General features: G+C 38.5%; 1 protein-coding gene across 8 annotated transcripts in view; it reads left to right on the top strand.

The window, feature by feature from the left end:
• Positions 1–18,857, top strand: part of dlg1 (discs large 1) — a 745,269-nt gene that overhangs the window by 595,469 nt on the left and 130,943 nt on the right. For all 8 annotated transcript variants that reach the window (XM_071595636.1, XM_071595639.1, XM_071595637.1 and 5 more), the window contains one exon: positions 9,827–9,862. In XM_071595636.1, the coding sequence (XP_071451737.1) occupies positions 9,827–9,862 (36 nt within the window). The remainder of the gene's footprint in view (positions 1–9,826; positions 9,863–18,857) is intronic.

Genomic DNA, 18,857 nt, shown 5'->3' with positions numbered 1-18,857 from the left:
TGTAAATCGGCCGGTTTAGTATTTGTAGCCGAAAAATCTCATGTCAAGAAGAGTCCCTACCTCTTGGCAGAGGTTGTTTGGTCAACTCCGGTTGGTCAACCCATGGAACAAATGGCGTTCCATTTTCTAGCCTCTCTCTATAGCCGAAACAAGTTTTCCGTAAAAATTAGGTCATCATTTATTGAAGGTCTTTGGATTGATGGTGACCAAATGAGCTTATTACCAAATATTATGCTTTACGATTAATGCAAATTTTATGGTCGATAATTATTTAACACGTGTGTTTTCGTTACATAAAATTGAGCATGCCCAAATATAGGCCCTTCCAGATGTTCGCTAATGCGTTTCAGTGTTTGTCCTCAGGACTTGAGTCGTTGCATAATGTAGATTAATGAATAATTTTTCTCTATAAAACCTGAGGAGATGGCGTTTCTTTGCTGCCTATTTTAAGGAACATCTTTTTCTCCTTCTCACGAGCAAGTTATATCAATTTGTAGGATCTCAAGCAGCGAACGGTTTTAACATTATATCATCTGTCACTTCGCTGAATTTTTTTGCGGACAGCCAGCTTGAGTGGGTTTGTCATTAAATCTATTAATACCATCACTCATCAATACCCGCCATCTTTTCTGTGAGTAATTGCGCCAACCAGCAAGCCATTAACGACCGTAGAAGTTTTAATTCTTATTGTGGGCCGCTTAGTGCAGGTTGTGTGTAATTTTTGTATCAAGTTAGAAGAGGTGAGTCTATAATTTCATGGTCGGATGCCTAATTTGCTTACGTCTCCCGGAGCTTTTAAAATCTTCTGTCAAAGGGTAGATTAGAGTGAACCTTGAAAAAACCTCCTTACTTTGAGGTGATCCTTTCAAATCATGTAATTTTCTGTGACCTTTCAACCCAATCTTCCCTTGGCCAAGAAGTTATGCATTGGCTCCAGCCCGTCATATTTTGTAAAGTTTGGGTTATTCAAATGATAATCATCAAGGACTTTGGTATGCTAATCCATTTTCTACGAAAGGTTTGCTTTCAAAGAGAGCCGTAGTAAGAAGTTCCTTCCGACGCTTCTCGTCTTAGAGCCTATCTAAAGTTGGTAATGGGTTGTACTCCCAACCTGGGATGGTAGAAGCGTACCCTATATATATATATATATATATATATATATATATATATATATATATATATATATATATATATATATATATATAAATTATATATATATATATATATATAAATTTCAATCCCTGGCGTTTAAATAGGATGGCTTTGAGTTTCTAAGCGTAATTAGCCTATAGAAAAAAGGTTTTTATGATTTAATTTATGCCAGATCTGGCTTGTTAGCCATTCAAATACGGTTAAAATATGAGTAGAAAATTTATATAATTGAAGAACGACCGTCTGCGTAATATCCTCATTGCCCATTTGAGATTTTAAGGTTCTCCAAAATATCCTGGATAACAATTACGTGACGGCGCAAAAACCATCTCTCGGTCGGGATACGAACCTACGGCAAAGATAAACCGGCGAGCTCCAGAGTCATTGCACAGATCTAATATGCATTTTAAAAATGATAATTCAATATCTTGTAACGCAAAAATGAGTAAAAAATTCAGTTAAAAGTTTAAGGAAATCTAACAGCCTAAGAGCACTTCATTTCGTGTCTGTGATTCATTCATTTTTTTCGGAAAAGAGCGAAGGTGAGCTATAAGCGTCATTATTTTGTGCAGGACCTCAATGAATCATGCATTTTTTTTCGATGGAGGTATCCCCCATCCAATTTTCCCACATGCGACTTTCCATGATATTGTCTTGGATTCCCTCACTTCGCAGTATCACGCGAATTATAAGAATGAGAACCATACAGAAGACTAGTAGTATACTTGTCAAGCCAGTAGAAACAAAAAAAGCAGAAATTTGGATAATTTTAATTAGAGAAGAAAAACTGTCATCTCTTCTTGCTGTAGAACTTACGCGCAGGTCCTGTGGATCGTAATGGGATAAAAAACAACTTTGAGATTCATTGGAAGAAGTAGTTATTAGGTGAGGTGACCGACAACTAAGGTTATTTGCGCATTAGGCCTAGGTTCTTCGTTTGTTAGAAGTTCAAGTAAGGCTCTAGAGCTGGAATAAACGTTGGCAAAAGGTGTGTCGTCAGCCAAGGCATGTACTTTGAGGGCGACAATTTCGATTTAGCTGTATCCGTCGAAATGAAAAAGCTATAAAATAAGTCCTGTCTTTTTTTGATCACACCTTGTATAATTTTCAGAGAATGAGCGAAGGAAGTGTCGAGAGAAACCCGGCGTCGGCATTCATGTACTCCTAACAAAAGGAGCCAAGGGGTCCTCAATTTAACTTTCTAACCCGACGGACGGCATACTCCGCTTGAAGTGCTGTCCACAAACCCCCCCCCCCCAAGGAGAGATCGAGAGGCAACTGAACAATTCTGCCACCGCCGGGTTTCGAATCCGGGCCCTTTGGGTGGGAAGCTAGTTCACTAGCCAGTGCACCAACCCAATCCCCTATAAGATTCGACACAGAGTATTTGTGGAGTACAGTAATAGATATTATCCCTTTCTGGAAATCTTATCCACAATCGTTGATAAGTTGTCTACCGTGAAATTTTAATCTCGGTTAGGAAAACATAAGGTGTGATGGAGTAGGAGAAATACGTCCAGAAATGCGGAAAACCTACTATTTCCTTAAAATGTTTCAAAAATTCCAAAATTATTTCTACCGTGGGTAGGGTGACGCCAGAAGTGGCCCGCCCTCTATGCTGCTGTTCATCCGGTCGCTTCTTCTTTCTCCGTCCCGTGAACTCTTTTCCAAGCGGCATGACCGCAAGCCGCCTGCTGTCACGTGGGTGGCGCCCTCTGTAACCTCGTTCCCCCATTTATGTTAATTAGTTTAATTGACCATCGGCCAGGGCGGCGATATTCACGAAGGCGGGAGGGGGGGCTGTCACGAGGCTTTACGATGCACGTAGAAGTTAGTCAACTGGTCTTCGGTCCGGGTGAAAACCAGGTCATCACGTCCGTCCTTCCATCGTGACATTTACTCTCGTTCTTGTAATAGAAAGGATAAAAGCCTTAGCTCTTGTTGGGCGTAAATTGGGGAAGTTCGTATGGGAGAGTTCTGAGTAATCGCTGGCATAGTTCTGTGCTAATGAAGCGAAAGCTAGTCTTTTCATTCCCAAGGCTTTTTAAAACTTGAAAGTAACAACTAGGTTTAACTATTTTAAGACCTATTCTTAATTAATTTTATAGTCATGTCACCCTTAATTTCTTGTCTTCTTGTCGAATTTATTTTGAAACAGCTTCCCTTCCAGATTGAATTAAAGTGAAGAGTAATTTGTAGAGGTCAATCAAAACTGGAATTTTGCCAATGCTGTGGCATTTACACTAAATGCATTATGTGCAGGGTGCAAAATGGTGAAATTGTTGATTGGTGAAACAATGAGCCTGAAGCCTCGCAATCATTTCTCTAACAAAGGTGGCTTAATGTTTGGCGTTGATGTAACAATCCTTGGATGTAGCCTACAAAATCAATAGTTTTCAACTTTACTTATTCCAGATTCATCATATCTTTAAAAGGATTGCCTTGAAAGAAGCTAAGCCAATATTTTGTTAGGGTAATTATATATTTACGTGTAAATACTGGTTATAAAACGAGTCTCTCGTAGTTACATTTGTATCCTTTTCCACTGGAAAGGTCAGAAAAAGAAAGAGAATGTATCAAGAGGCTACAGTTTTCCACTTGGAAGGTGAATACTTCTGTAAACGAGCTTGAATTGCACCAATTGTCATACACCCACCTACTAATTTCATTCAGGACATTTTACCCCTGAGTTAGTCTTTGATGTTAGGTGATTTACTCAATTTTCGAATTTTAATTTCTCCACGCTTGCCTTTTTCTTGTTAAAAACGGTGTAGAAGCTTAGGCAATAAAGGTTGTATTATCTTAGTCATACGACACCGCGATGTATCGCAACGCGATAAGACTCTCATTTCTGTGGCAGAGTACCTCGAATATATTAGTTTACGCATAGCATATAGACGGAAGTGTAGACGCAACGTACAGATAACCGTATGAGTTTTGTATATTGTTTTTAACCTATTTTCAGGGAGACATTCTATTTGGGCCTATTTTTAAACCTATGTTTATTTGTAAACGGTAGATTATAGAGGTGTTCTTTATCATTTATGCTCTAAAAATGGGACATACATCTGTTTCCTTGGGGAGTGCGATGCGCTCAAGGCATCTTATTAAACACAGCAGTAACCGAGGCACTGAATGTACATATTTTCGAAAAGGTGTCAACATCCTGTGCGCGTGTTCTCTTACGAAAGCTGTCATTACATTGGGAAAACAAGGAGAGAACTCTTTTGTTGGTTGCAAAAAGTCTCCGTCTGTCTTGATCTCTTTGGTTTTATCATGATGTCACATATCTTTATTCATTATGTTTTTGTCCAATTTCCCGTAGCCATCGAAATAAATACTTACACCGCGAATAATTGACTAAACTTGTGTTCTAAGCTATTTCGGACAGTGGCCAAAATACGTTAAAAAATCTTGAGCATGAATATTTGTAAATTATTGTTCGTTGTTAAAACCATTGCTTTACACCTCTGCGTGTCGAGGATTCCACACACAGGCCGAACCGAAGGACTGCTGAACTCGTTTTCATTCTGATTTTTAAAACATTTTTGCTGTACAGTAACTTTCAGAAAATGATTACTTTGTTCGAATAATAGCAAATTCCCTTTTCAAAGTATTATGGTTCCATGTTTATCTGGCTTTAACCGCTTCGCGTCAGTTTTTTGGTGACGGTTAATCAGAATAGGCCGACAGTACGTTATATCCCATGGTCTTCCAGTGTACCAGTTTTCATAGGAATAATATTACATTTTATTGCTCTGCGAAACACGAAAAGAGGAATTCGAGAGAGATTAATTCGGTACACGAGATAGTCACTATACAGATGCTAAATATCCATCGTAATAGCGAGGGGGATTTTAATTTTAAATGTGGAAACATTTCAAATTCTCACGCCTTTGTACAACACCTTCTACGGCACAACCGGTCATTAAGGTTTCGAAAGATAAAATTCTCTATTCTGCATAATATTATACGGGGCCCACCGCCTCTCATTTTGCTGCCATAATCAACAAAATTAAACGTTATGGAACTTCGAGAGATGGACATATTAAGAATTGCTTCAATGATTAAATTTGTTTTGACCATATTCTAGTTTACAGTTCCCTGGATACTTATGCAAATTGGTTAATTTATTGCGTTGGATGAGTTTAGGCTCGTTTCATCGCTGAAATACAGCGAAATATTCATTATGGGATGTGATGACCACTGCTCGATTGGCGGGAGACATCGTTATATCTGAATTAAGTTCCCACAGTGTATTTGAATCAAGCGTAAGATATTCGGGGCAAATATTTAATCATACCTGTATGTTAATTTTCTTACTCCAAGGTGCTATTTTTACCGTGGAAAAAAACTATGTTTGTATATTAGCTCTGGGAGAAGTTGAAAGGACTTGTAGCTTTCTTGTTTATGTAGTTGAAAATTTTGATTTTTCCAAATATTTATGATTGCTTTTGATGTGATAATTCCTTTCTTCATCCATCATGAAATGAATAGTGATATAATGGTTAGTTTATTACAATTAGAAGGAAATCGACCAGGTTTTTAAGTCACAGCGAAGTCATAAACGTGAAATAATAATAATTCCGTTCATTGCTTGTTTTACTATTCCTGACGGGCCATTCTCGTTTTGGTCATAACCGTTTCAACGTCTAAATGATAAATGCTAATGCGCCTTGAACTTATCAGGTTTATTTAGAGAGCATAACCAGTTGCAAGACTCCCTATTGACTCGATTACGTTCATAGAACTAAGGGCCTCATTACCATGATTTTTAAGTGCATATTGAAAATATCTGAATCAAGTGTGGACAAAAAGAATTCATCATGTTTTTTTTTAATTCCATCATGCAAGCTGTCTCTGTTTTGCTGGTGCGGATCGCTGTCGCCTTTTTTTTCTTCAAGGTTTTGATGCTCAAAGCGGATCGATTGACGTCATATGGCTCTTGCGTTTCTGGCCTCGGCGTCTGGTTGTGAAAATATGTTTTCCTAATTTGTTTAGGTTTTACATGACAGTCTCATATTCAAAATTCAGTGGTTATTTTTCCCCGTGCGTTTGCCTTACTAGTGAACTTTGTCTTAGATTTTATGTAGATTCCCTTATTTGACGAATTTTTTGCTTAAAAACAACCTTACTCAAAAGATATAATTTTGGACGTGCATCCTGTGGGCGGGATGACGAATGTATAGGTACATCATTCCAAATGCCTAAAATGTCTTTGATGTGAGCACAGTTTTTATTTAAGTGATGTAAATCAATGCATGCATGTAAGTGGTTGTGGTAGGTATTGGGATCAGGTGTTCCAGCGACTTATATTGTTGAACATTATCCATTCAGCTAATCGTGGGACAAACGTAACATCCATGTCCGAGGCGAGATTCGAATTCACGACATTTAGCTTGCCATCCGGCCGGCTACCAACGTGACTACCGCGGTCAGCACACATTTGCTTAATCATACCGGTAAGCGACGCGGAAAGTAGGAAATATTCTATCAATTTGAAGTAAAAGAGATAAACCACGACTTATTACGGCAACGCCACGATTTTCCTGAGTGCTTTTATCTCAGCTGATAACGAAAAACGTGGAAATGTGCTTATCATTTCCCTTTTGCCGAACGAATTGGTACGATTATGGAATAATCATTGTATGCCGACTGAAGCCAGATAGCAAACCACTGTGTCTGGTAGAAATGGATTTTTTTCTCATTCGTATAAGTATTTTCGTAAGTGAAGCAAGATTTATTTACCATCACACCACAAATATTTTATGGGCAAAAATCATCTTGACATTGGTCCAGTTTGCCAACGTAATGTGCTCAGTCTCATTTCTAAAGTAATCGTTATCGCATTATTTGCTTCTAAAGTGTTTTTCAAAGTGTTGACCAATCCCTGATACCTTTCCTAACATATTAAATTATACATTAATAATGTACTAAATCTTATCCTCTACGCTCTTGTCATGGTGCTACGGTAATTGTTCTTTCACTTGATGTTTTATCGGTACTCACATTAGGGTGGGTGAAACATTTTAGAAATACTCAATGAGTATCGGTGCATATTCTGTAAACTGAACATCAACTGAGGCACAGGTAATCTTCATTTTGCAATGCTCGTGGTCATTATTCATGTGTTACATTTTGAGCATGTAAGTTGTTCTGGGAGTTATTGGTAACATTTTAAGTTAATTAAAAATTTTTTAAATAAACTTTGGGACTTGTCCGATTTCAATCAATATTTCGCAGTCATATGTCGATTTTCGTTATTTTCGATGCCTCATTATTTTCAGTTGATTAAATGGCTGGATGGTACCCGCAAGCAAAAATCTGTAACTCCGTGTCAATCTAATGTGTAGCGTTTCAGATGTAAAGTAGCTAATACTATCCATGAATTCATCATTAGCGGAAAAATAATTTTGTCCCGAGACGGTTACTATATTCCTTGCAAAGTAGCTTATTGACCATTACTTTAATTACTATATAAATCCTTTAATTTATTGATAGTTGAGATTTAGGTGAGGTGCTAAATTTGAAAGCGCTTCTTAAAGTGTGGTGAAAGCGTAATGCTTGCTAGTTAAAAGGATGCAACTACAGCTCATCCTCTTTTCCCTCGAGGAAAATTTTATTTTAACGTGATGTCGGCAAAATCAGGCATCAGTGAAACAGTTTCTGGCGTGACCTGGTGGAAAATCTTCGCATTGAAATTGAAAATAAACAACTCGGCTTTTCCACGTAGAAACTTTTTTATTTACGACCTAGGTATCGTTAAGGTACAACCTGACGATGTTATACCATGACGAAACCTAGGTCGTAAAAAAAATGTTCTCCATGGAAAAGCCCTGTTGCTTATTTTCAATTTCGAAAGACAGATCAGGCCTGAGATGTAACTTAAGTGATTTCGTTGTTTTCTCTGTGTGAATGTGTGTCTATATATATATATATATATATATATATATATATATATATATATATACATATATATATTCCTCCTTGAAAGAGGCATTGTAATATTATAGGGCTCTAAGTCTGGAAAAACCGCAACTCCACGGTTAAAGAAAATTAAAAATAACCTAATAATATTTTAAATCGTATCCTTTAGTTCGTCTACGAGCGATTTGCTAGGATGCAAACTTAGAGGCTGCAGGTCATTGTTTTATCTATACACCGTTATTCTTTTCTCATCCGTGAAAGTTGGGGCAGCAATTTTTCTATAACTTTAATTGACATGCAAATACATGCATAAACTTTGATTGAAAGGAGACTTAATTTAAATTTGATGAGCATTAATTAATAAACCATTTATATAATGTAATTAGTAATCGTTTTGCATAAGTAATAATCCGCAACCATTTAATTGTAAGGAAATAATAGTTATTATTGTCAAAGTTTTAACAGTTTTTAACTTCCATACTGAACTTCAAGGAGAGAACGAGTTAGTCATTAATGGAGGAGGATGTGAAAACTGTTGTGAATTGGATGGCTATTAAAAATGGAGTAAACATAAATTATCCCTTTACTACCACCGCGCGAGCCGTCCCAGCCCCTTGTACAGGTTGAAACGGTTAGTGGAGATAGTTGAAACGACTCCCTCATGCCGGAAACATTACGAAGAGCAAGACATTTCAATATTGCGATATTGAAATGTCATCCTCTATTGATATTCAATATTGCAATCTTAATTATAAAACGATTCGTGCGCCCATGCATATTCACTTTATGCTGTAGTAAAGGGTATTTGAGCATGTTTAAATTAAGTAATAGATGCCATTCATAAATATCAATGATTGGATTTGATTAATAATGGAAAATAAAATCACCACGCATTGAAAAGGGAAGTGGTTGTCCGGGGGTTATAGCGCCGGAATACTCTCTGGAAGTCCCGGGTGCGATTCGTTAACATTAGCATCACCCAAGCCATGTGACTTATCGGCTGCCAAATCTGCCAGGGAAACCATAGGTGGCACACGGATTGCTACTAGACCTCCTACTCTGAGGAGTGTGTGGATTTCACCTGCTGTTAGGTTTATAATATTTGGTTCGCTCAGTCCTCGCCTATCAAACCGACCTTCGGGTATATAACTGTGGCTTTTTATTGAAAATCTCCTTTGGAATATCATGAGATTCAAAACCTTAATAAGCATAGACACAGACTATAAGGATCGAGATTTTTTCTATCCTCTGCTCTTAAAAACTCAATGGGTGAATGTTTCTGCTGGTCCCAATTTCACCCAAATAAAAGAGGATTATCTGTGTATATGCTGTCATTAGAAATCCTGAACAAGATAAACGATATTACTACTCCAATACCCTTGCCATATTTATGACTTCCATATTGTCCCTAATCGCATTCATTGGAAGTGAAGGCGGATGCAGCCTTATCGAGCCCTTATATATATTTACCCCATTTCCATTTGATTTTACGCACTGACATTCGCTTAATGTAATATCGACTGTTTGAATGAAAATATATAATTTAGAAAGATTTTTTTTTCAATGCATGATGCTTTATAGAACAATTATTATATTTATTTTATTACTTTTGTTTAATGACTTCTCAGATATTGGATATAATTTTTATATTTCACTATTCCACTTCTCTTTTTAAAGCAATGTCATTAAATATTCTTCATGATGATCTTTACTCTTGGTGTTTAACGTGTTCTCTTCTCTATTCCAGGCACACACACCTCTCATTTCGTCGGCAGAAAAACACGTAAGTGACTTCTTTTGACTTAACCTCATTTGTTTTCAGAGTATAATTTCTCTTAGCTATCGAGATACGTAACCTGTTTGCCGTAAGTGATGGGCCCATTTTCTTGGTTGTGTCCGTGTTTTCGATATTTTTCGAGCAAAGGACAGGAGGACGTCCCCTTTAAAGTTGTATTACTGTATTTAATTATGGGATCGCTGGAATACATTTAGACGAAAAGTGGTCATAATGCCAGACTTCTTTGAAGTTTTGAAAGCAAACGTTTGGGCGTTTTTCAACACTCCAAAACTACGAGTTTCTTGATAATAGCGGCATCATTACTGGAATTAGCCTTGTTAGAATAACCAGAGAGTGAAGTGAAACTCCATGAGTGTTGGCTTACTTTGCTACATTACGTATTTTTAAATAATGTGTGCCATAATTAAGGCCTGGGCTCTATTTTGCATTACAGAGGCACCAAATTTTCCAGCCGTGGGCAGTTTACCTGTCTATATATGTCAGAGTTACTAAATATTTTTTTGAAAAAATATGAATACATAGCTGTTATGAATTCATATCTGAATGTTTATTATAAGGTGAACATTTTTGTTATTATGTAAATGAAGATAACTGCTTGCAGTTAGCCCTTAGAAGCTTTTCCTTAAGATTTGCGGCTGTCGACAAAATTCTTTCGCCAAGGAATTGTTTACGGAAAGGAGGTAAACTGTTGGGTGCGCTAATGAGACTTAAAGGAAAGTTATTTGAAAAAGGAAAATTATGAAGAACGCTGTATGGTTTAGGAACTTAGCCGTCGAGAAAAGAGAATCAGTGTAATTGTGAAGCGTTTGTGATTTTTTTGTGTGGAGGATGATGAAAATAATAAGCTGTGCAGGGAGAACGACAGACAAATTTTTTTTAGATGATTTGTGGGAGAGAAGAAGTTGGTGGTGAGAGTTCTAAGAAGACAAAAAGAGCAGACGGAGGAGGTGCTGAGAGTCAACGGGATACTTAAATCTCTGATGAAAGAGAGGATGTTAGTAACTGCAAGTTTACTGGCTGTGAGAGTAAAAGAACGGAATTAGTCTTCTTGGGTTTTCCGCTAAGTTAGGTCCTCCATCTCCGCCGACGTATCGATGGACGACTCGGTCGTCATCTCCAGGGCAATGTCGCTTTGCCACACCTACTCCCTTTTTCTCTCTCTCTCCAGCCATGTAACATTTATTCGACTCCTCAACTAGAGAAAAAGAAGAGCTCATTCCATAAGATTGGGCGAGGTGAGGCCTAGAAATTCTGAGGTGATTAACAGGACATCAATGTAAGACAAAATATGTTGTGCTTTAATCTGTTTTCCTGTGTTCAGAAGTACGTGTACTGAGTTATAGCAATTGTCTCTACTCGTGTTAAAATAATGGAAAGTCGATAAAGGTGAGTGTTTCAGGCGTGACTTTATGGAACTTGCTTTCAAGTGATGGAAATTGATAGCATGTTCAAGAAATAAATGAGGGTTAATGAAGGTCTATTTTGATCTAGTAACCAGCATTTCAGTAAGTAGCATTTAAAAAAAAACGTCAGAAATATTTAGACTATATTACCGAGTAATATTAAGTCTTGCATGGTTGTATTCCTAGGAATTTACCAAAAAGTAGTTTATAGAAACTGGTCTCGTGGTTACCTCATCGGGTACTCTCCTGTAATTCATTGGCATTTATATGCCACATGATGGTATTTTTCATGTTAATTTTTGTTAATAGACATCCCAATACGCTTCGTTTTTGTGGAATAATTATTAATACTCAAATATAAAAAATAGAACTCTCTTTTCGTTAATATATTCTTTATTTTGATTAAGTCGGTTAAATTTGACTCTAGTTATTATTTATTGAAAATTTCGTATGCCCTTGTTCAGTGGTATTTCCATCCAGTCTCAGGTGAGACGTAATAAGCTGTCATCAAGGTATCTGTTTATGCTAACTTGTAATAAATACGCTGGAAACTTGTTTTTTTTAATGCTAATTTGTTATTCAATGGTTTTAAGGATAGGTATCGTTGCAAAAAATTTGCAGTAGAAACTGAAATAATAGATTTTCACTCATTTAAAGCGCACGCATGTCTTCACAGAATCGCAGTTTTTGTAATTGTTGTATGCAGAACCTTTGTTTTGCGTTGTGCAGACGAATAACAGCATTCATTAATCCACGACAATATTCCGCCAGTACAGGGACATGACCTGAAAAGGGTTTTTTTAGTCGTCCGCCGGTCTTTCCTTCTGTCACAGTCTCCTATTAATGTATTTGATGATGTATGTACTGTTAACGGGGGGAAACCCCGAGAGAAATTATACCTTCCGACACGCAACAAATGACCCTCCAGGCGCGATACAATTTTCTCACCCGACTATTCATTTGCCGAGGACAGACACACACAATATATCCGTTCACTACAGCGAATTTCCTTTTGTGACGGAAGTCGTGTCTCCTTGTTATGCAGTGCCTTTTCAACCCTCCCAACGCCCTCCATACTCCTTAGAGCGTAGAGATAAAGTTATGATGCATTCAGAGCGACCAGCATAAAAACGGACGGCCAAAAACTAATTTTTAAGATTTTCCTAGATAACGACCGTTATTTTTCTGAACCCGAAAGATACCAGAAACGTTTTAATGGAATATATTGTTGTTCTCCATTTGCCTTAAATCATTCTTAATTTTTCTTCGTTCAGCGTTCACTATTATTTAAGCCAAGTGAATTTTCTGTGATTAGTCTGAATTTGCAAATAAATGATACCACTTGAAGTTGTATATTACTTTAAGAAAAGGGATGGCCGTGTTCCATTTTTTTCGAGATTTCTGCTGTTATTCTGCTCACAAGAGGTTCCATGCCACTTGAAGAGTTTATTCTTATTACCGTAAGAAAAGGAATGGCGGAGTTCCATTTTTATTTTATTTTTTCGAGATTTCTGCTGTGTCAAAAGAGGTTCCAGGGAAGTTTGATAGTAGTGAGCAACTGGAGGAAAAAGCGCAACGTTGGTGGTAGATTATTCTGGATAATCATATGCATAAACTTGCATAAATACTAATAGTAAAAACATGTATCTGCAGCACTTTTTTCTTAACTTTGCTTCCGTGGAACTATGATTTTTATTGTTAATAATGTGTTCAAAATATTTCCATGGAATTTAAATATTTTTTAAGAATTAGTGAAGATTATTTTAATGGTGTTAATTGTACACTACGCTCATAATTTAAGTGTTTAAATGCTGTTATGAAAAAACCTCTACCGAAAAAATTGGATATGTTAATTTTAATTATTTTACATTTAATTATTTTGGCGTGTGAGAAAATATGTGGGGAAAATTTAAGGGCATAGCAATGTGTGGGTAAGACAAAATTGGTCGGTAGCAGTAGATGGTTTTTTTTAGCATTATTCAAACAATGGGTTGACCTCAGCTTCAGGATTATCCTTTTAATTTCCGTGTGCTTGACCTTAAATATGTTTATCATTAAATACGTTTTATGCGCCAGGTGTGTGGTCGTGCATTACCCCCACCACTCGAGAATCCCTTGATTCCAATCGTGCACTTCATCTAACTTCCTCGTCTCCCAGTTCTTTAGGCTTGTATGAACTTATCGGCGGCTATCATATAGCATAGTAATGGTATTTATTTTTGAGTCGTGCCTACCTGTGAGCACGTTCGATTTCGTTCATGCCGAACCGCTCATGCAACTAGTCTCGATATGGAAAGCTGGCTAAACTTCTCAAAAGATGCCTTTTTTCATCTCTTCGGCAATTCCATGAGAGCCCATTTATTTCTGGAACCAGTTTAAGAAGAGCTTGTTTGTTTCCCCGGAGCACGCATGCAGACCTTAACACTCGAAAATCTTTCCTTTTCTGCCAAGCCATTCCATGGATCACACAATTGAAGCTAATCAATTGGATCTGGGAAATTGTACTTCCATTTGGGATCATAATAGATGTAGCAGCTGATTTTTGGAAAGGTTTCCGGTTCCTAGTGACTGATTGACCTATTATTCCTTCGTCAATCGGTGAACACTCATGTGCTTCGCACCTAAAGAGTAATTGCGTGGTTTACGCGACGTCTGCGTTGATGCGCACCTCCATGGCGTGACTTCTCCATCTCCTTCCATTTCCTCCAATCCCTTGAATGTCTTTCCGTTTCAAATTCACTACCTTTCCACCAACTCCCCGGCCTCGCCTCGCCGTTAACCCGATCCCTCCCTATCCTTCCCCCATTTCCCTCTTGCTATGATTGCGGAGAATGCAGTTTATGCCTCCTTTTTTTTATTTCATCGTCCTGCCTATTTGTATTGACCTTGGCGCGACCTTGGTAACTCTATAGACCCCGACCCCCATGCACAAGGCGAGTCTCCCTCGTCTCACAACACTCCCACACCCCTTCGCCCCCCGCGCCACTTCAAACTCCCTCCCCCGCCACCTTTCTCACCTCTGCAAGTTCTACTCTTCCCCGCCTTCCCCCCCCCCGTCCCCTTTTCAACTCAACCCCTTCTAGCCGCCTCTCTCCATCTCTCTCCTCTCCTTGAACAATTGCCCGGACTCTCCTCGTTCCCTCTCTGCCTCTCCCCCCCAATCCCCCCTACTCGTCCGCCAACGTCGAAACGATTAATACGCGCTCTACGCTTCCCATCGCACCACCACCTCACCGCGGCAATCCGTGGGACCTCCCCCTCCGGCTCTCTCCCCCCTCCCGGTCTTTTGCGGAGCAATAGAAGCCGCGCAGAGGGGTTAGAGGATCGGTTTTCGCGAAATAGTGATGTCCTCTCATAGTGGGAGGAGGAGGCTCTGACCCCTTTCCCATTTCACATCTGCGTTTGTCCTAATTTGTGTTGGGGCAGGGTATTATTTGCGAAGAGAGATGTGACGTTGCGGAGTTCTATTGGGAGTCCTCCCCCGATGGGAGAAGGAAGCTGGTGGTGGCGATATGATTCGAAGGGAGCACGGTGTGCCGTCGTCCAAGGCATGCAGGCGCCTCGCTTTTGCAACACGAAAAGGCAGCATTCATTTGCTCTTATTGTCTGGTGACGCGAGGATGTAAACACGATCCCTCTCTTTCGGAAACCGAATTTCCCAAGCCAAAGCTCGGTGAGATATTCATAACGCTGTGTTGACGTGTCTTAAACGAACGTCCATTGAAAGGCAGCATCCATGGTCTGACTAATATTACAAATATAGGTAATTTGGCCTAAAATGTTAGCTCTGCAGTGTCACGCAGTACTTGATTTTTCTTCCACTTTAGTGGTTCAGTTATTTTAATATTAGAGCGTTCATAGGTTTCAATTTCGATGGATAATCCAGCATTGCACTTTCCCTAAATTTTCTTGTTGAATTAGATTGATAGAAATATTTTTTATCTTAATACACGATTATAAAATAATATATTAATAAATTCACACGAGTACAAACCCAATCAGGTACATTTTAAAAACGCCATTGAGGTTATTAAACGAAATCGACGATTTCAAACACTTGAGTCCTAGGTTGTGGGAAATCCACGACTTGCAAAACCGACCCCTGGAGAAGCATGCGAAGGAGTTAGACCCCTCCTCCGCTAAAAAATAGTGGTTATATGGGTTTACATCGCCTTCACTGTTTTTCTTTCTGTCATTTTTTATTAATAATTATTTTTTTATGTTTTAAATAAGAAACGTTCATAAGGAAAACATAGAGGATAAATACTGGTGTACATTTTTCAATTGATTTTGTTGCATACATTTTTTATTCAATGACTGTATTCATTTAGTAGTAGACTCTTACCACAAGAAATGTGTACCCGATGAACTTTTCCCCTTGTAATTTATTATATGTATCATTTGGCTATGCAATACACTTTTTGTGTTCATGTTCAATTCTCCAAAAAATCAGATTAACTTTGACGGCATGCTGTCAGTAAATTCTTTGGGTCACTTTTGAAAAGTAAATGTCGGCATGGCAACGCGAAATACATTATGATATAAAATATGCTACTGGGTGGTTTCGCCATGTCCTGCAGATATACGAGATTCTCGTATACATGATGATTCCCCTTTTGGATCCAATTTCTATCGAGATATCCGCAGTTAAACATGATTTAAGTGAGATTTTAGTTCAAGTTTCGTTATAACTACCTATTTTGACTTATTTATATTGAGATCACATATGCAGTTAACAGCATACGTAATGGTTCAGCGTTAAAATGCGAGTAAATCCGCAAAATTTCTTAAGAATGAAGTCTTGCTCTTCCATATCCCGTATAAGATTCGTTGAACACCATTCCCTTTAACTTGCAGAATGTCAATATTCTTTCTTTAGCTTCAAGGTGTGTTTCTGAGTTTGTTTCCCGTCCAAATTGTCTCCTGTTTGTGTGCCATTTTCTCTAGTGTACACGTAATATATATTATATAACAAAATAATGGGCTCTTTAATTTTGTCCGAGAGGAATGGTGAAGATTATTGATATTATCAGTAGTCTAACGGCTTAGAGTAGATTTTTGATAGGCCATGGCACTACACACTACTATACTGATAAGCTCCAACTAAATTAGCACAAAATTCCTTTTAATTCCCTACTACATATTATGATAACTCTTTATTTACCTCGCCATACTTTCTGCTTTCCTTAATTCCATCCAAAATGCCTTTGTCTTTCCTTCTCTCCACTGTCTCAGCATTCTACCCTCTGTTACCGTTTCCAGCATCCCGTTGCCACGCAGCAGCTCTTCCATCCACTTGTCCTGCCTTCTTCGAATTTCTCCAAACTGCCGTTTCTGTTCCCCTGCCATGCTTAGGACTTCGTTTTATTTTCTTTCCGGCCAATGTATTTTCTCCTTTCTCCAAGTTCTCATCCTAACAGCCTCCAATCTTCTCCTCCCCCCCTTGTCTCAACGACCAAGTTTCAGACCCATACAAAGCGAAGTTCCAGATTAAAGTTTTTATTTGTATTTTCTTTACATCTTCACTTAAAAGACGCCTGTCGTCAACACACGCCGCTTTCGAAATGCCTCTTTTTCCAAAGCCATTCTACTTCTAATGCTCATCTACTCTGCACAACCCCCTGCAAAACATTTCTTAAATAGATTAACTGTCCTACCTGTTCTAGTCTATGTACCCCAACTGTTATCATAACCCTCCCGTTTCTTGAGAATCTCATTGCCTTTATTTTCTAATGATTAGTTCTCGTGCCCTACATATCGGGAATGTTTAACTGTCTGCAATGGCCAAGATTTTGGCTTTAAAATGATAACAGAATGATGCATCTGCAATATTTTATTGTTCTAGACTGCAAGTAGTATCGTTAAATATAATTCCACTCATTTTGAAATGAAAGATAATTAATCTGGGCCTTTGCTTTTAAATATACAAAGGGATAAAAATAGTTTTTGCCGGTTGATGTTAAGGGTGGTTGGATTGTGCTCAGAAGGTGGTGTGAGGAAAGACCTCAAGTTCTTAGATTCTTCTAGGTTGTTACCAACATTTGAGTCGATTTCATGCTTATCTTGGTATCGAGAAAAATAAATCGAAATGTTCGGTTTGAATATTAGATGCGTAATAAACGCTATAAACGCTATTAAAGAGCTATAGAAAGAAGACAATGGAAACGTAGAGCCCTGGCTGGGCTACCCTTCATTTCCTTTGTCCCGCTGGAGCACCCTGGATTTTAATCTATGGAGGGCCTTGCGCTAATGAGAATTCGAATGGTGGACGGGCTGCGAGAACGCCATTGCATCATTCCAGAAACCGTTCCTAGTTAATCTTGTTAATCGCGCTTGCATTGTGGAAGCTTTTCCTTCGTGCGCTATCCCGCGTTAAAACCAGTTTCATTCCGGGCGAGGCGATTGTCGTGAAACTGAAAGAACTCTGGTCTGTATCCTTAGCCTTCGTTTTTGCGACCCCTGGGCATGAGGTAGAAACCACAACTGCGCTCAGTTCCATTATTTGACTGATTAACTCTCTCGCAGTTCACATCCCTCTCCCTCGCGACCCCTTTTGTTACGCGAGGTGCACCTTCGTTAAACCGCTCTTGCGGGGTTCGCCCTAGCTTGAGGGAGAATGCACAGCCTTTAGCACCCTCCCCACTATCGGGCACAAAAACACACTTCCTTTCCGTCTTGTTTCACTCACGTCCTCGGCGCCCTTCGGCTGGAGCGTGTGACAGCTACAGCGCGAATGGAAGAAGAAGCTTTGCCGGAGTGCCTGTTAGTGAATTTTCAATCTCACTTAGGGTTATCGCAGCTGCACAGACTCTCAGCTTCCATCATTTTATTTTACACGTTCTGGATCTGAGGAACTTGGTGAAATGTACGAGGTACGATTTTGTGTTATTTTAATATAATCCAATTTAGTTTGCCTGCGCTTTCGTTTTAATCCGTACTTGTTTTTAAGGTTTTTCATTAGTTTTTACTTCTGAATATCCCCTTTGAGCCCTCTGCATTGGGTGAAATTAAGAAAGTATAATTATTCTCGATTCTAAGTACGAGATTTATAATTCTTCGGAATGCTTGGAGGTAAATTTACTCATTATCTTTGAAGCAACATTATGAAATCTCCGGCGTTTGCCTCGTTTTTCTTTGGATATATTCTGTGCGTTAAAATTCCATTGGCGCGTTTACATGCTCCCCTGATAATGCGGGCCCGCTGTAATCCCTTGGTTCTTCACTTTCACCCTGAGGTTATAAGTTAACTGAAACTGCCTTGTGACGCTATGATTATAGACAGCCTATTATGTGGAAAAAGCACTTAATACAAGGTGGCTCATCTATTTTTTTTACGATTAATGTACATGATTAAAGCTTCTTGGTTCACTTTGACTACCTCATACTTAATTATTTTTTTGGATCCGAAGTGGCGGACTGTTAAGCTTAGAGTTAAAACCCGTAAAAAAAAACTCACTGACGTGAATAACGGGCGTAAAAAGAATTTAATCAGTAAAATAATTGCACATCGTTCCTTAAAATGACAAAAATCGGCTCATTTCCCGAATTTTTTGCTCCCGTTTCGAATTTTAATTTTT

Source organism: Hetaerina americana, unplaced genomic scaffold (assembly GCF_022747635.1).
Source record: "Hetaerina americana unplaced genomic scaffold, ioHetAmer1.1.p SCAF_7, whole genome shotgun sequence".
In the NCBI taxonomy this organism is placed as follows: domain Eukaryota; kingdom Metazoa; phylum Arthropoda; class Insecta; order Odonata; family Calopterygidae; genus Hetaerina; species Hetaerina americana.
This window is presented reverse-complemented; position numbering and strand designations above follow the sequence as displayed.